This window comes from Artibeus jamaicensis, unplaced genomic scaffold (assembly GCF_021234435.1).
Source record: "Artibeus jamaicensis isolate MK-2021 breed Jamaican fruit bat unplaced genomic scaffold, CSHL_Jam_final contig_1819, whole genome shotgun sequence".
Classification (NCBI taxonomy): Eukaryota; Metazoa; Chordata; class Mammalia; order Chiroptera; family Phyllostomidae; genus Artibeus; species Artibeus jamaicensis.
The window spans coordinates 119,769-138,698 of record NW_026521360.1 but is presented as its reverse complement, the minus strand read 5'-3'; the positions used below and the strand labels follow the sequence as shown (position 1 = coordinate 138,698).

General features: G+C 38.2%; 1 protein-coding gene across 5 annotated transcripts in view; it reads right to left on the bottom strand.

The window, feature by feature from the left end:
• Positions 1-872: 872 nt before the first annotated feature.
• The window catches only part of TMTC4 (transmembrane O-mannosyltransferase targeting cadherins 4), a 90,431-nt gene continuing 72,373 nt past the window's right edge, over positions 873-18,930 (bottom strand). For 4 of the 5 annotated variants that reach the window (XM_037143359.2, XM_037143361.2, XM_053671557.1 and 1 more), the window contains 4 exons: positions 10,269-10,383; positions 9,155-9,267; positions 4,212-4,281; positions 874-2,107 (listed from right to left, as the gene is read on the bottom strand). In XM_037143359.2, coding sequence (XP_036999254.2) covers positions 1,959-2,107; positions 4,212-4,281; positions 9,155-9,267; positions 10,269-10,383 — 447 coding nt within the window. In that variant the 3' untranslated portion in view covers positions 874-1,958. Of the gene's footprint in view, positions 2,108-4,211; positions 4,282-9,154; positions 9,268-10,268; positions 10,384-18,930 lie in introns of all 5 variants that reach the window. The other variant, XM_037143360.2, reaches the window with a different exon arrangement.

Below are 18,930 nucleotides of genomic sequence, written 5' to 3'. Positions count from 1 at the left end.
CACCTTGGCAACCCCAGCTGTAGCCCACAGTCAGCTCTGAGACTCAGTTTCCCCCTTAAGTCAGCCCCTTCCTGGTAACCCACTGAGCTCGGCAGCCAGTCCTGCCCCCATGGTCTGCCGCATCACCATGGTTTTTCTGAGTCAGCCTGCGTTGTCTGCTGCCTTACTGGTTTGGTTGTTCTAGTTGATTTTCCTTTAATTCCTTGGTTGTTGGAGTTCCATGCAGTTTAATTTTCTGGTGTTTTTGGTTTTTTATTAATTTTAACTGGTTGTTGTCCTCCTTTTGGTTGTATGAGGAAGCTAAGGGTTTCTACCTAGGCCTCCAACTTGGCTGGAACCCCCAGAAATATTTTTTCTTTACTCTTAAGAAAGAAGTACTGTCTTAAAGAAATTTCCTTTAAAAAATCAACAAGCATATAGTAAATCTATTATCTGCCAAGTTAAGCACTATGGGAACCTAAATAAGAGTAAGATAGCTCCTGCCCCTAAGAGATTTCTATTCGTTACTATTATTTGGGACCAATTAAGAAATGTTTGAAACACAGCACTTTCTTTCCTGGTGAATGCCAATCATTAGCACTTTTTTTTTCTGATGTTAACTCAACCATCTTGAGTCACAATTACTGATGTACAAATCTTATGCAGATCTGCACTCCTCCCATGGCAAAACACAGAGTGCAGAGAATCAAATTCACCTCAATGTGGGATCTATTCACCCCATTCTATGAACCTGGGTAACTCTAGGGTTTTACTAAATGGTCCCTAAAGCTAAATAGAAGCCACATACTAGAAATGATTAATTGGCCATTTTAATCATTTTAAGAGAAAGGAGAATACAAATTCACTAACTTATCTATTAAAAAGGCAATATGACATTTTAACCAGTTTGTATAATTTTACTGCATAAAAATCACAGATATTGAATAAATCATAAGGTCAACAACATATATAGAAGGATGAAGTGAAACATAATTATTCTGATCAAATAAAATAGAAAAAATAATCCAATTCTAAAAAATGTGGCTTCTTTTCAGAGGAAATTTACCTCTTGTGTTTTCTGGATATAGTAATGACTGTGGTTCCATCAAACCAAATGGAAAATTGCTTTACAGTTAAAAACATAAAAAAGCAACTTATATAGATGTGTAGCCCTCTTAATACTAGACATAAGAAATAAAGACATCAGGCTGCCTGCTTTTTGTCTAAAGCATAGCTTAGATTTTCTATTAATAGTAACAGTTCATGTAGAATACTACATAATTTCCTATGTTATCAAACAAATTGGAGAATCCAAAAAAATATTGCAGGAGTGAACTTCTTCGTATGGGGGAAAAAGTATATAAATATGCTACATGTTAACATTTCCAATTACTTGGAAAATGTTATCCAATTACTTGCCCTGTTCAAAACACAAAAATACAATAAATATTTCCTTACAAATAAAGTTCCTAGTATATTGTTTAAAAAAGATTTAAAAACCAAAAATCTTAATTTAACCTTAAAATGTCATCATTAAATAAAAAGTCTAATACACAGACACACTTGATATTCATATAAATTGTAGGAGTCAGTTTGTCATTTCCTGTTCACAGTTGAGGTTTAATAGTGCCAGTCTATACAACACAGCTCACAGCCCAAATGCAGAGTAAATCCTACTGTTAGCTGCTCAAGATAGTTTTTTTCTCTTTTTCTTTCTAATTAAAAAAGACTTCATTCTGGGAATTTTAGAATTTATATTTGAGTGGTCTGAAAAAATACAACTTCAATGCAAAAATCACATCAAGTGTTTAAGAGAACATTGCTGGTGCAGTAATCTTTTTGCAGGTCTTTGTTTTCACAGAAAGGAAACAGAATAAAATAAACACATAAGACTTTTAAATGTTTAAATGTAACCACATAATATTAGTGATATGCTTCATGCATACACACACACAAACTCAAAAATGGAGGAAAAGGGATCAGACGTCTTTCTTTTGCATTTGTTCCAGCTTTCTTCTTAGGAGACCATAATTCTCCTTAGTTCCTGATGCAGTGGGGTCAAGCCGCAGAGAGATTTCATAGTGTTTTTTGGCCAAGTCTAGATGTCCCCAACGATGATACAGCACAGCTGAAATAGCAATAGATGAATTTCATTGGAAATGCTTCTGAATAACTTGCAGTGTTCCCAATCTCGTACAAAGAAATACTAAAGAGCCTCTGAAACCATTTCAAAGATCATTGTTTAAAATAATATTGTTTGTGTCACAAACCTTATTTATTGTAATATACTCCCTTGTGATTGTTTAACCATCCCCATTAGTCCTGCAGTTCTTCAAATCTCTAGGCATGACCCATCTCCCTACAGCAACATGATTACATAAAGTAAAAGAGTCCATAAACTTTCTCAATCCTGCCATAAAACTTTCAGGAAGCCAGACTGAATAATAGGGCTGGGTTCCTACACTGCTTAGAGTCCTGCCTCTTTAGAGGTCCAGCTGTTTACTTTAAATAAAGATTCCCCTATACCTTTTGGCAAAATATTGGCTTGCCTGCTGCCAGCTGGAAATAAGGGCTCTCATATCAAAATCTGGCCATAAAATAATAGTTAAAATAAATCTCAGTATTAGAATGATAAGCCTCTGATGATTATAATGATTTTGTAAGTAAAACTAATTTTTTAGATGAACAGAAGAGCAATGATCTATGTGTCATGACTTTTGCAATAAGAAGCTACAGTCTATAGTAAACAGATTTGGTAAAAAAAATCATATGACTGAGCATTCTAAACATCTACACATTACACTTTAAAAATCTTAATTATTGAGATGTGTAATGGAAAAAAGGAATTCTAGAATACATTTCTTGTAAATGCATCTTTAGCCAATGCATAGGAGAACATAAAAAAGCAGAGACCAGGCTAGAATGGAAGCCCCACTATGGAAGATGGGAAAAGGATGTAAGTTAGATAGCAAACTTCCAAAGTACTCCTCAGTTTAACATTTTTTAGTATCCTTCACACAAAGAAAGAATATCTGAGTTTTATTATCAGAGTGAGTGATATGAGGGGCTGTTCTGATCATATAATTAAGATTTGTGGCTTCTGGTCAAGATGCTTCACCTATTGCATAACCATAAGAAGGAACACAACTAACTTAAAAAGAAAAAGACCCAGAACTGTCAGAAAACCACACAGAAAAACACTCAGAGCCATACAGAAGTCCAACAACCAAGAAGCTATTTAAAGAAGCTATATTCATCCAGACAGGTAGGTGGGGTGGAGACAAGGAATCTGGGCGGAGCAGTGTGGTAGTGTTGGCGAGCTGGGGAGGTGGCAGCAGCCAGCAGAACAGGCAGTCTCACATTCATGTATGATGGATAAAAATCACGGGGACACCTTGTGAACAAGTAATCCCAGCCCCATGTCAGACTGTGCAGCCCAGGATTCCAGCAAGCAAGAAGGGAGAGGCAAGAAGTATACCAAGTAAAGAAAAGCAAGGACCTATGACCAAGATTACTCTATCCAACAAAGCTATCATTTAGAATGGAAGGGCAGATAAAATGCTTCCAGATAAGGTAAAGCTAAAGGAGTTCATCATTACCAAGCCCTTATTATATGAAATGTTAAAGGGTCTTATGTAAGAAAAAGAGGAAGATCCAAATTATCAACAATACAGTGGTAACAAACAACTATCAACAACTGAATCTAAGAAACAAAAACAAACTAAGCAAATAGCTAGAACAGGAATAGAATCATAGATATGAAGATCATTTATCTGAACGAATGGTTATCAGTTGGAAGGGGGAAGGGGAAAAATCGGAGGAAAGTTGCAGGGATTAAGAAGCACAAATTAGTAGGTATAAAATAGACAGGGGAATGGTATAGGCAAAGGGGAAGCCAAAGAACTTCTGTGTATGACCCATGGATATGATAAGTGGAAAGGGAGAAATCACTGGAGGGAAAAAGGACACCAAGCAGAGGGAGGGAAGGAGGAAAAATTGGGACAACTGTCAATAAAATGCACTTAAATAAAGATTTGTAAATATGACTATTATTTAGCTACCTTTTTAGTGTAAATTTTTCTTTTTAAAAACCACATTTTGAAGCCATATTATAAAGAATGATACAGGCTAGATTTGAAAAAAAACTGTTTCAACATCGATTTTATAAAAATACACCCATTTCATCAAAATTACATACAATTTCAATGATTCAAATTGAAAAATTTCCTTACCCAAATTGCCATGGTAACTTGCAGCATTTGGATGAACTTTAATTGCTTTGAGGAATAATGCTTCAGATTCCTGAAAAATGAAATATATAAAAGGTAATGCACATGGTTCAACAACCAACATACAGTTTTATCGCCTCTGGTTTTCAAACTCTTAATGTGCTTTTTTTGGTACCACTATATCCTTCTTCCAGAAACACTTGGAAGAACAAGCAGGGTCACAACCTGCTGAGAAGAGGCTTGGAAGAGTGATCAGGAAGTGTGAGACAAGGCAGCAGTTGGTGGATGAGAAGCAATGGAAACGAACTATATATAGAGAGAGAGTGAATGTACTAATGAGTTCTGCCACCTGACTCAATGAAATGGCTGGAATTCTGCGACTTAAAGCAAGTAGCTTGGTTCCAGGTGCAGTGGAGGGCAAGTGAAGGTCAAAAGACACCGATGAAAGTATCAGTTTTAGTCAGCATCAATGAACTAATTCCCAGGATACCCAAGGTGGGAGTTGGGGCCTATTTAATCTTGCCCAACAATCCAAATCCCCTCAGCAACCCAGAAGCAGCTGGAAAAAATGAGCAGAGAAAATGAGGCAGAGAGAGCCAGCCCTCTGTCACTTAAGCCATCGCAGTATTGTATATGACCATGACCAAATGCCCTTGATGTACGTGATCTGATTCCTCTATAGACTTGTATTTCTTTCATATATAGTAATCACTTCCAGTGGGGTTACTAAGAAGCACAGCCAGTGTTTGCTACCTGATCATTACGGGCCATGCTGGCTGGTTGGCTGGCTTATCCCTTTTCTACTAAAATGCTGAGAAATAAAGATGCCTAATGGTTCTCAACCACCCCTGCCAGAGACAGATATTCACACCATCCACATCCTGTTTGCAAGGGGCCAAGTATTCTTCAATGCTTTAATCAGTGTCAAACGCTAAGCATATACAACCAAAGTTGGTGGTTTGGGGAGAGGTTTGCTCCTTCTGTCTACGCCAAATGTTGTTTTTCCAGGTGAGCTTCCCACTCCAGAATCCTGCATTTTATAAAGTGTAAGAACACCAATTTCCTTGCCCCATGGTGGCCTGGGGCATTCCTGAGAAACAGGCTGAGAATTTGGGCAAACATTCATGAAAGCATCACCTTTTCAATAGAACCAGCAGAAGAAAATGTGTATTTTAGAAACGTCATCCAAGAGGGACCAAATAAAGACATCAAAATAACAACATGTAAGATGTCAGTGAACATCACTTTCAGAACTCAGATCAGAGTCAGTGCCTAAATTCTAGGTTTCAGGAGCTGAAACTCCTTTAGGGAAACCTAAGATTTTCCTGCTATCTTAGGTATGCTGGAAAAAATAAAATAAAATGGGTTATATAGAACTGTAGTGGTTTCTAAGTAGCAGTGCTGTTTCTGATGATTTTCAAATATTCCCATTTAGAACCTAAATTTTGAGAAATAGGAAAGCAAGGGAATTTAAATCTCTTTTAAAATGCCCCTCTACATGCAAAAGTGCTAACTAGAGAAAACTGACAGAAATAATAATCAAGTCAGGATTTCTTAGAGCATGCTAGATACACTGCGTGATCCTTTTAACTAATTTCTCAAGTGCCGATGAGTGTGGACATCATTTAGGATGATGTAGAGTAACAGTAAGGTCTGGGGGACGTAGTGGGATTCAGGGTGGTGTACACAGAGGGGCTGCTGCTCTTGGCCAGGCAGGGCCTGATCTCTGGGGGATGAGGAGGCTGGGTGAGAAGGAATGGGAGACACGGGATGAGCCAGGGAACGGTGGAGGAAAAAATGAGCCACAGTTTCTGAGCCTGGAAGACAGAAGAATGATAGCAAGTTGATAATGGCAGAGGTGCTGCAAGGAAGAGTAGGTCTGGGTGGCATGGTGAGTGTGGGTTAGATATGCTACCTCTCAGGTATCAGTGGTGCAGCCTTAAGAGGATACTTCGGCAGCCCATGAAATGCTCATCTATTAAATAGGCCGTTTAATGGCCCTGTTCCAGAAAGCAATGAACTGTTTATAAACTGATTTTCTGTGGAGGTATGCAGATACATACATACCCAGGTAACACGCTGATTTACACCAAAAGATAATAAACTCACATTTTAAATCAGGAATATTTTTTCATCAACGGAAAGGGAAATAATATTATTTTCTGAAGTGTATTAGACAAAATGTATTTGACAAAGGTTTAGGGTGACATGTGAGAAAGAGAATGTTCTTACACAGGAAAAACTGAGGGTCTTTATGTCTAAATGGAAAGGACAAGGTAGTCGAATGTCATTTTCAGCCACATTGCCTGGCAGGGGAGCATGTATAAATCAAGGACAGAGTTTCATGAGGGATATTCCTGGAGCCTGCTCCAACCAGGGAAGGTGATATAGGCAGTACAACATTAAGCTGAAAGCACAAATCACATAGGAAGAGAGTAGTTCCCTCTTTAATTTGCCTTTCTTTCCTGTTCACTTCACACAAAAGTCTCTGGTGGTGATTTGGGAGTCACAGCCTCAATGTCTGCCAATCTCCCTTTGAAGCTAAAAGAAGGTGAACCTCAGATTCAGAGCTGTAGCAAGCAGATCTACTTGAGGTTTAGAAAAATTTTTAGTTACCTTACAGTTATAGTAATGTTTCCACTCTAATATATTTATCTGTGTTAAAAATGTAAAGAAAGACCTGGTTGGTACAGTTCAGTGGATTAAATGCAAGCCAGCAAACCAAAGGATCGCGGTTCAATTCCCAGTCAGGGCACAGGCCTGGGTTGCAGGCCAGTTCCCGCCGGTAGGGGATGCACGAGAGGCAACCATACATTGATATTTCTTTCCCTCTCTCCTTCCCTTCCCCTCTAAAGATAAGTAAAATCTTAATTTAAAAAAAGATTTTATACATTAAAAAAATTAAAGATAATTAAGTAAATAATAAGACAAGTAGTATGTAGATGTAGCCAAACAAATTCACAAAGGTATGGCATAAATGTCTGGAGCTGGGGAAATGGTGCTGTCAATATAATCCGATTTACAACTCCAGGGCCAGTGGGATAGACAATAACAGAAAGAGGAATTAGTCTGAGGGGCAATATTTTAAGTACTAAAAACATTACTTTTATATTTTTGCTCTACCACATTAGCCATAAATTGAAAATTAAATGGCCACATGAAATACAAATTATTAAATGTTTTAATGATCCTTAAAATTTAATAATCACTGAACTAAAATTTTTATGTATATATATCCATCATTTAATAGTTATAAATTATGTTCTTGTGCATTTTTTCTTATCACCATCTCTGTTGTACAGATGAATTAACTGAGGAGTTTCAGTGATTGCCGTTAGGTAAAAAAGGGTTGCTTGCATAAAAAGATGGCCCATAATCACATGGGTATAATGAGAATACTCACTCTGCACATCAAAGTCTCAATATAGATTTTGGAAGCTTGAATGTTTCAGAGCCAAATATGAGATGCATTCAACCATTTAGTAATGGGTCATTTTAATAAATGCCCATCGGCCAGCTGGACAGCAATGGAGATGGAAAAAAAGGACTTAAGACTCTGACCTCAAGAAGTCTCATTCATTAAGAACCTAAAGAGATTCATTCATTAACAGTTAACGAGAATGTAAAAGAGCAAATGCTTAGGTACAAAGGAAGTTGTAGAGCAGCAGTATCTGTCCTGATGAGATGAGATGATGGCTGAGCTGGAGGGCCTCCTCACTCCACCACCTCGAGCGCCTCTCCAGAGCATTCCTACCCAGGGCTCTGCAAGAACAGGCTGCAAGCAGTTGACCAACAGTAACAGGAATCATTTTTTTATGAGAAAAAAAATTAAATAGTGATTTAAAATTCCAAATCTTGAATTAAAAAAATGTATTAAGTGAGGGCTTGGTAATGCCATGGCTCATAGTATAACATTGCATCCCTCCTTTTGGCATCACTGGAATAAAATTTAGAAATGCAAACTGTATACCAAAGCTATTAAACAACCTGACATTCAAAAATGAGAAAAGTACATAGAATACATGACTACTGTTACAGGAAACGATATGTAATGAGCAGAACAGAAGTAAATAACATCGACAAATAGAAATGAATCACTACCTTTAGGCCTAGTGTGATCAAATCAGATATGGCCTCTGATTTTGAAAGAAAATATTTCTCTCATGAATGGACTAAGGCACTGTTTCTAAAGTGTTTTCTAACATCTGTGTTAGATAGTCAGGATGCTGGTTAAAAATGCATATCCCCTGACATTATATAACTGACTAAGTATCTCTCGTGGAAATGATGGTGGGCATCTGCATTCTAACCCACTCCCATGGTGATGCTGATATACAAAATTAAAGCTTAACATCACCAGCATGAGGAACACTGAGTTCTCTTCAACACACCTTCTGATTTGTAGTCTATTCCTGGCCAATCCTGAGAGCCCAGTTAAATAGAGATCAGATTAAATATCTTGTGTTTTTCATTGGTCAGAAAGTTCTAGGACCTTAGAGATGACCTGTAACTTAACTCTAGATGAGGAAACACTTAAAAGCAGCAAGAACCAGTCCTGTATTCAACATAGGCATTGCTTTTGTGTGGAAGATGGCACCCACAAATATACCCAGAGCTCTAGTCCAAATACAAGGTATTGAATCACATGACTTCATGCCAGGGTGGGAGCTGAGGCATCAGCTACAATATACTTTTTCTTTGAGCATCTTCTTCCCTCCCACATTTGATCAAGGGTGGTAAATTCTGATGAGAAAGAATACAGAGTTTGACCCTGCAAGTCCATCTTTTGTGCAACTACTTCCAGAAGCAAATTAGCCAAGCCACAGTGGTGTACTGCTACCACAGTTTTGGCCTAACTCTGAATTTAACTGGGCTGATGTAACATTTATGGCTTCTGTCAGATGCTGGCATTAAATGCAAGAAATCACAGCCAGCAGTTTACACACCTTGTATTTCTGGGACTTTCCCAGCACGTTTGCCAATGAGAACATCAGAGAGTGATCATTAGGTATTAATTCCAGTGCCTCTCTTCCCACTGCTTCAGCTTGGGCTAAATTACCTGTGAGTAAAAAATTAAAAAATGAAAACATGTACTAGCATTTTGGCCTTTCTCTTTAACAGGGCTTATGTGCATTATACACAATAGTTATTGATAAACTACTTAAGAAAATCAATGTAAAACATGTAATACACACACACACACACACACACACACACACCCCTATGATCCTATAAGTTGCAAAGCTAATGCAACTCAGTAAAATTCTGGCATAAGATACAAATAGCTTTTGATTAAATTTTGTATTAAACCTAATTTAAAATTTCCCCCAGATATCAATTATACCCAAATCAGAGAAAAGACATCTGCAAAATAAGAATATCACAGTAACTGAATATTTATCATATTGAAGTATATGTTGTATACTTGAACTGGAAACAAGTGAGTATTTCTATACACACTGATTAGATGGCTTACTAGCTTTACATTTTGCCAAATTAAAACTATCATTTCTTTTGAGATGCTTGGATTTTTAAAACTAGAAGAGCGGAATAACTCTTAATTGATTAAGTCTGCCAAGGGCTAAGAAACCAGATCATCAAGTTTATCATTAGCATCATATCTAAAATAAGAATCTCTGGGTGTAGGTTTGAAGCCATCTGCTTTGAATTTCAGAGCATGGACCTAACACCTTACATTCTATAAGCCCATTAGTCACCCTTGCTCGCTTCTTTTACTTCCAGGGCCCTAGATGATAGGCACTGCTAGATAACAGGCTTCAGAGAATTAAGATATTAGCACATATTGTTCTTCATTACTCCACACCAATTTTAAGCAAAGTGTCATTCTCCCAAATATTCATATTCTAATATGGCAAAGGAATATCCATATTCTAGAAGAGTAGAGTTTTTTAATGCAAAATATTAAATCCCATAGTAATTAAAACAAAAAAACTAACACACACTAGGGAAAGGCCCATAATAATCTGTATTTCCGAATTATTCGATGATACTGTACCGTGAGACAACTCCCTCTGAGGTACGTAATTCCCCCTTCTGTACCTGTGTTATCGAGGAGTATGATCATGTTGTTCCAAGCCAAACTGTGCTCTGGTTTCAGCACAGTAGCATTTCTCCAGGCATTTAATGCATCCGCATGGCGATTTAGATCTGCATACTGAAAGTAAACCACAGACCAAAAAATTAATTTTCCAATTTCTTCTCTCTCTCCAAGACATAATTAAAACCAAACCCCAAATCGAATAAAACCTAAAGTGCATTTATTGAATTTCTAACTATTCGCATTAACTCATTTAATACTCAAAATAATCCCAATGAAGTAGATAACTATCTCTATTTTACAGATGAAGCAACTGAGGCACAAAGAAATTAAGTAACTTGTCCAAAGTTATCTATCTAGAAATAGTGGAGCAGGCATTAGAACCAGGTAGTCCAGCTTTCAGGCCTACAACATCTTACCTATAACCCATAACTTAGTGATTCCAGGTGTCAAATAATGTTTTAGAGTACTGAAACGAAAAGTCTAATCATTAGCCCTTTTCTAGAAAGACTTCACATAGTTCATCTTTAGTAAGTTGTTATTTAAGAAAGCTAAATGTGTCACATTCATCTTGTGCCTCTTCCTGCCTATATCTAAGCTTCACACAGAGCAGACATTGTAAAATGCCTGGGCATTTGGAGCTTGTTAGCCTCTTTTAGAAAGGAGAGAATTGTCTGTTGATTTCTCATGACAGGCAATGTTGTCTAACATTGGTAACAGAATATGAAATAGCTGGCTCTCAATTTGTATAGTTAACAAAAGTGTGCCAAGGGAGAGAGATGGATTTTTTGGCAGGTGACCCTCTTGCCCTGTTTAGCTCAGTTCAAATGCACATCTCATCTGAATGAACTTGCTTCCTTTAACTCTGCAAAAAGTACAAATGATAACAATTTATCAGCGTTAAGGGCTATTTCCTTATTTACTGTCAAGTCTGTCTTTTCCTCAGACAATGGGAATAGTTTGACTTGTCCTATCACCAAACAGCAAATGGGTGGTATATTATGCAAAAAATATTTAATAAACTATGGAAACATTTATAAATATCCATTTACTAAAGAGATGTCAGAACTTCCCACGAGACTCAGAAACTCAAGTAACTGTATCTTACCTTTAAGTGAGGAAATATGAAAAGTTCACAACCTTAAAATAATTTGGGCTGATAATTATACCAACACTTACGTCTCTCTATATTTGATGTTCTTACTGATTGCTTGGTCAATTATCTCCAGCAAGTGACATGCATTTGAGTAGACAAAATCTGCGGTGATGTTCTTTCTAACAACCCAGGAAAACTACAGTAACCTAAAACTTCATTTATGCAACAATAAAATCCTTCACATATTTTGCTATCTATTACTATTTGTTAAAAAATAACAACAGACTGGAATTTATTTTTATTTGTGTTGACCTTCACCCTTCTCCACAAAGTAAACAAGCATTTTAAGGAAAACAGGGAAAAATGGTCATTTAGCAAAAAGTACCCAACCAGAATGTGGACACGGTGCGTGTCATTTACCTATTAGTTCTATGCCTGTCCTTCTATACTCTGCAAAGTATATTCTCCATGGTCCTGTACCCCTTGGCTCCTTGTTAAGTTTCTGCCAATGAGGCTGTGGGAAGAGGGGTGTAGTCATTTCCCCCTACTTTCATTCTCTCCTTTCTATTTTCTGGCAGTGTCTCTGAAGCGGCCACGTCCCTTCCTTCATAGCCTAGAGGCAGGAAGCAGTGGTTCTTTGTTCGTGACCTCAGCTCTCGAGGTGTGGTAACTCCCGAGACGGTGGCTCTTTCTGAGCTCTTTCCTTCTGGTGGCACCACTTCCTTCCATTTGTTTCCCTAACCCCAGGGTTTCCTTTTACCCTCTGAGTTAGTATCACCTTTCTGTTTTTGTTCTTCTGGCCTTCCAATAACTGTCTAACCAATTCCTTATATTAAATCTTCTCCATGTAAATACTTAATATGGTTTCTGCTTTTCTGAATGAATCTGGACCAATACAATTAGTTCTTGCATAATGAACTGTCTCTAGTAATATCTCCGGTCACTACCATTACAGTTCTCTAATATCAGTAGTATGTTCCAAATACTTCAGCTCTTGCCGACTCCTATTGCACAAGAGAACAGTATTATATCCATTTCTTATCTGGATCTAGAAATCAAAATACATTTCTGTCTCCTGCTAGAGAATAGTGACTATGGAGGATTTTAAAAAAAGAAAAATTCAAGTTATTAAGTTCCTTTTATTGGCCAATATATAAATGTGTTGGTTGAGTTATTAAAGATTAAGCTCTTAATGCTTTTAAGCTGTCATGCAGGAAAAAAGCTGGATAATTAAACAACAATGGAGAGCAAAATCTTTAAATAAGAATGGTTGGTAGAAGAAAACATAGGAAGATCATTTCATAGTAGAATTAGTAAACAATATAAATGGGGAGCAGTACAAAATCTTATTCTATTTAATGGCACACAGGATCTTTCACATGAAAGTTGGAATGAATACCAAGGACTGGAGCACATGATAAAACACTGTATTTTATATTCTATTTTCCTTTCTTTGGATGTAACTCTTACAGAAGCCATGTTTAGTATAAATTCTATATTTTCCAAATCCCAAGGAACTGCAGTGACAGGCAGGTACTAGGGGGAGGGAATAAGACTTAAATATTAGGCCTTTAAAGCATAACCTAGAAGGCTATAGGCAGAGATTAACTTTGCAAGCAATGATCTAAAAGAAAAGCTACATCATGAGCACTGTGGCTCAGTTGGTTGGTCATCATCCTGTAAAGCGAAAGGTTGTAGGTTCAATCCCCACTCAGGGTACATTTGAGAGAAAACTGATCAATGTTTTTCTCTCACATCAATATTTCTCTCCTCTTCCTGACTTCCCTTCCCCTCTCTCTAAAAATAAATACATAAAAATCTTTAAAAGAAGAGCTACTTCAAAACAACAGAAGAATGAAAAAAGAATTCATATGGATATCAACTATGGTATACCATGCAAGTACTAGTTTAAAATACAGTAAATAGGGACTATGATCCCTGTAGTAACCACCAACACAAGGATTTAGGTAACACACAATTTGGTCTGCTCCAGTCCCCCAGCTAGCCCCTATTTTCATTTTATCAACTTTACAAGAGTCTGCCCTGCTTTGTATGTGACAGAATTTTTTGGTTTCCACTTACATCATTATGGTAAAGTTTTAATGTCTCTCCAGCCCCCATCCCAGAGAGAACAATGTAGGATTTCAAACTATGCCACCCCAAATATATTGCTTTGGCAAAAGGATTACTACACTGAAAGTACCTGAGATTCAACTAATGCGAAAAGTAGCTTTCCTGATCTAACTAAAGGCAGAAACTGAGAAGTAAGGCCTGCCCTCAATTTCCACTCCTGGTGAAGATTATGGCCATGAAGAAGACAGAGATGCACAAACAAACCCCACTTTATCAGTTTCCCCATATATTTATGCTACCCTTGGAAGCCTAAAACTTCTTTGTTTGGTCACCACTCTATGAATTCATTGTTCTTAACTGAAAGCCCAAGTTCAAACCATCCCTTTGAGTTTCTCATTACTGAGTTTCTCCCACCTGTAGGCACGCTGCATATATTAATCATCTGGTTTTGTTAATCTATCTGTGGTCAGGATAATTTGCAGGGCCTCAGTCAGAGAACCTAAGATGGCAGAATAAAAAGTTTCCTTTCTTGACCTGTGTCAGTTTATCACTAGAATAGTTTTAGCCCTCCTCAGGTCTTCAGATTTCATAGGGAAAGCTGTTACAAAGCACAGAATTTTCAAATGTGAAACTCAAAAGAAATGCATACAAGGTCAAACAGCTCTAGAGAAAATTACATGAGAGAAGAGAAATATTTTGCTATCAATGTCCCTTGTTGAAACATCTTGGCTGTTTCATGCTGCCATATTCCTTCCATTTCCAGGGAGAAATAATTCCTGTTTTCCACAGTAGACTAAATATATAAAGATGGTGCCATCCTATGATATATCATAACCAAAACATGTCTTCTATTTTTCGATAATAAAACAGAAGCCACTTCACTTTAAAATTTATAACAGAAGCAACATGAGCACATAAAAAGTGCAAAGTGGGAGAGGATACCTAGTACCTCCCATTCATAAAATCCTACCTTCCCAACTCACAAAATCATGGCTACCTAGTCCAGAAACAAATTAGTGAGGACCAAACATTCCCATCATGGTAAAACTGGAAGTCCATTTTTTCTACACACTTAAGGCAGTAAATGTTTTCTAGGTTGCTCTCCCGAGATGGTCTCTTCTGCTCTCACCTGGTCAGTCTGTCTGCTCAAAGTTCAGATAGATCTGCTTCCCCAGTGCAGGACCAACAAGTGACTATTACAATCACTCAGGAAATTTTGTTGGTAGGTTTGTAAATATGAATCCCTTATGGAACTTTAGATTCCCTAAATCTGAGAAGAATCAGAAAACTTGGATGTACAACTGGTTTTGAAAACCAGTGGTTTTGACAGCACAAGGATTCTATAAGACCATGAATGAGGCTCCAGGCCTTTCAAATGAGGATAAATAGACATCTATTTAAAACAGCTTCAATGCTGTTTTTTAGGTTAGGCTGTATAAAATCTAGGGAATTATAGGTAAACTTCCTTTAAAAATCACATTACTATACATTTTTCTGGTTTGATTTAAAATGTGCAAAAAATTTTTCTATTAATTTTATTGAATTTAAAAACTAAATAAATTAGGAACATATTTGGTTTCTTAAAATAAAATTAAAGGGTTGATTGGAGAATATAACCATCTTATTTAAAGAATTCTGTGGGACTCCTGGCCAAGACGGAGGTGTAGGTAGATATACTATGCCTCCTCCCACAACCAAAAGAAGGACAACAACAAATTTAAAAACAAAAAACAACCAGAACTGACAGAAAATCAAAGTGTATGGAAGTCCAACAATCAAGCAGTTAAAGAAGAAACAGTCATCCAGACGGGTAGGAGGTGCAGAGATGGGTGGCTAGAACGTAGAGGACTCAAGACAAGGCAGCAACTGGAGGACTGGGTCGAGCGAGGTGGCAGCTGGCGGAGCAGTCCATCCCACATTTGCATGCAGATAAACCAGAAGAAGAACTAGGGAGTGAGACAGACATAGCAACCCAGGGTTCCAGCTCTGGGAAATAAAGCCCCAAACCTCTGGACTAAAGAAAATCTGTGGGGGTTGTGGCGGTGGGAAAAACTCTCAGCCTCACAGGGGAGTTTGTTGGAGAGACCCACTGGGTCCTAGAATGTACACAAGTCCACCCACCTGGCAGTCAGCACCAGAAGGGCCCAATTGCTTATGGCTAGTGGAGGAAGTGACTGAAAGTCTGCAGAGAGCTGAACAAGCAGCATTGTTCCCTCTGAGACACCTCCCCCACATACAGAGCCACAACACAGTGATGTGGGTTGCCCCACACTAATAAATGCCTAAGGCTCCATCCCTTACTGCATAACCAGTGCCTGGTGGGGAAAAAAAATGGCCCATCTGGTCCTGATTCCTGTCTGGGTGGGCTTCTGTGCATTCTAGGACCTTGTGGGTCTCCCCAACGAACTCTCCTATGAGGCTGGAGTCTCTCCCTGCATCGTTGCCAAGCCCTTATTTTATGAAATGTTAAAGGGACTTACCTAAGAAAAAGATAAAAAAAAAAAAAACATGTATAGTAAAATGACAGCAAACTCACAATTACTAACAACCACACCTAAAATAAAAACAAACTAAGTAAACAACTAGAACAGGAACAGAACCACAGAAATGGGGATCACATGGAGGGGTAGCAACAGGGGAGTGGGAGGAGGAGAATGGGGGAAAGGTACAGAGAATAAGTAGCATAGATGGCAGGCAGAAAATTGACAGGGGGAGGGCAAGAACAGTATGGGAAATTAAAAGCTAAAGAACTTAAGACACATGGATATGAACTAAAGGGGGAGAATGTGGGTGGGAGAGGGTATGCAGGGTGGAGGGGAATGAAGGGGGGAAATGGGACAACTGTAATAGCATAATCAATAAAATATATTTAAAATAATAAATAAATAAATAAAATTAAAAATGGCCCAAATAAAAGAACAAATCAAAGCTCCAGGAAAAAAAAACAACTAAGTGACGAAGAGAGAGCCTTAAGGTGAATGTGTCAGTGTTATGGGCACTTGTGTGCATGTGTGCCTTGGACTGTGCGTTGGCATCCTTGTACATCTGAGACAGATGCACCCAGGGTGCGTGTGTATGTGTGTGTGTTGGGTATGTATATGTAAGGGCATGTCCAGGCTGAAAGAGTATGTGGCATTTGTAGGCTTTGGCCCTGGCCCTGACCCCAGCCTTTCATCCCTGAGGGAGGGGTACTGGCCTAACCAGGAAGCCACACCTGAGGTCCACTTGCTGCCCTGCTCCCCCTGCCCTTCCCACCAACATCTTTGGGTATTTGGAATGTAGTTTTTGTGGTTTTGATAGCCCCCTGCCTCCTGTAGGTAGTTCACAGAGAGACAGCTGGGGTGGGGTGAGGTTGGTTTGGTTCATGCATCTGAACCTGTCAGATGCACAGTTCAAAACACTGCTAATCAGAATGCTCACAGAAATGGCTGAGTGTGGTCACAAAATAGAGGAAAAAGTAAAAGCTATGAAAAGTCAAATAAAGGAAAATGTACAGGGAACCAACAGTGATGGGATGGATACTGAGACTCAAATTGACGGTTTGGAGCATAAGGAAAAAATAAACCTTCAGCCAGAACAGAATGAAGAAACAAGAATTCAAAAAATTGAGGAGAGGCTTAGGAACCTCTGGGACAACTTTAAACATTAAAACATCTGAATCATAGGGGTGCCAGAAGGAGAAAAGGAAGAGCAACAAATTGAAAACTTATCTGAAAAAACAATCAAGGAAAACTTCCCCAATCTGGCAAAGGAAATAGACTTCCAGGAAGTCCAAGAAGCCCAGAGAGTCCCAAAGAAGTTGGACCAAGGAAGGCACAATAAGGCACATCATAATTATATTAGCCATGACCAAAGGTAAGGGAAGACTCTTAGAAGCAGCAAGAGAAAAGAAGACAGTTACCTACAAAGCAGTTCCAATAAGACTATCAGCTGATTTCTCACAGGTAATAAGGGGCTGGAAAGAAGTATACGAAGTAAAGAAAAGCAAGGACCTACATCCAAGATTACTCTATCCACCAAAGCTATAATTTAGAATGGAAGGGCAGATAAAGTGCTTCTCAGATAAGTTCAAGTTAATGGAGTTCATCATCACTAAGCCCTTATGATATGAAATGTTAAAGGGACTTATCTAAGAAAAAGAAGATCAAAAACTATGAATAGTAAAATGACAACAAACTGACAACTATCAATAACTGAACCAAAAAACAAAAAAGAAAACCAACTAAGCAAACAACTAGAACAGGAACAGAATCACAGAAATGGATATCACATGGAGTGTTATCAGTGGAGAAGAGGAGGGGGAGAGTGAGGGGAAAGGTACAGTGAATAAGTAGCATAAATGGTAGGTAGAAAATAGACAGGGGGAGGTTAAGAATAATATAGGAAATGTAGAAGCCAAAGAACTTATATATATGACCCATGGACATGAAGGAAGGTGGTGGTGGGGGGAATGTTAGTGGGAGGGGGAGTGAAGTGTGGAAGAGAATGATGGGTGGAAAATGGGAAACCCGTAATAGCATAATCAATAAAATAGATGTAAAAAAGTTAAAAAAATAAAAAATTTTGCTATTTGTGGGTGTCTTTTCCCCCCAGTTTTATTAAGATATAATTGGCATATAACACATGTAAATTTAAGGTATATAATGTGATTATTTGATACACAAATATGAGGTCTATCCAGAAAAAGTACATGCGTTGCTATGTAATGAGAATAGTTTGCATGGCATTGATATAACCTGGCAGCCAAGGAGAGTGGACTGGACTGCACATGTGTGAACAACGATAACTTCACAATGGGGGTGGTAGATGCGGTAGATGCCATTGAGTGAGCGTGTGTACTGTGTGGCTGTCATATACAAAATGATTGTGTGAGTAGAGCAACGAATTTGCATCAAATTTTGCATTAAGCTTTAACATTCCTCCATGGAAACTAGTAGGATGATTCAAAAGGCTGAAGCTAGGCAACTGGTGATTGGAAGTTTCATGATGAAAACATGCCCACTCATGCTCTCGTATAGAGTTTTTTGGCAAAACATCAAATCACCCAGGAGACTCACCACCTTTAAAACCCAGATTTGGCACCCTGACATTTCTGGCTTTTCCCAAAACTAAAATCACCTTTGAAAGGGAAGACACTTCAGACTATTAATGAGATTCAGAAAAATATGATGGGGTAGCTGATGGCAACTGGGAGAACTGTGTGAGGTACCAAGGTGCTTACTTTGAAGGGGACTGAAGTGTCACTGTCTTATGTACAATGTTTCTTGTATTTTGTATCTTCCTCAATAAATGTCCCCTATTTTTCATATTATATGGCTGGACACCTTCTGGACAGATCTCATATATTATGAAATGCTTATCACAATAGGGGTAGATACTACCTCTCATCTTACATAGCTGCCATTTTCTGATGCGTGGTTATTTTCTTTATGATGAAAATCAAGTGCTATAATGATTGAGCTGTGCATCCTCAGAGGGGCTTTTCAGAAACAGTG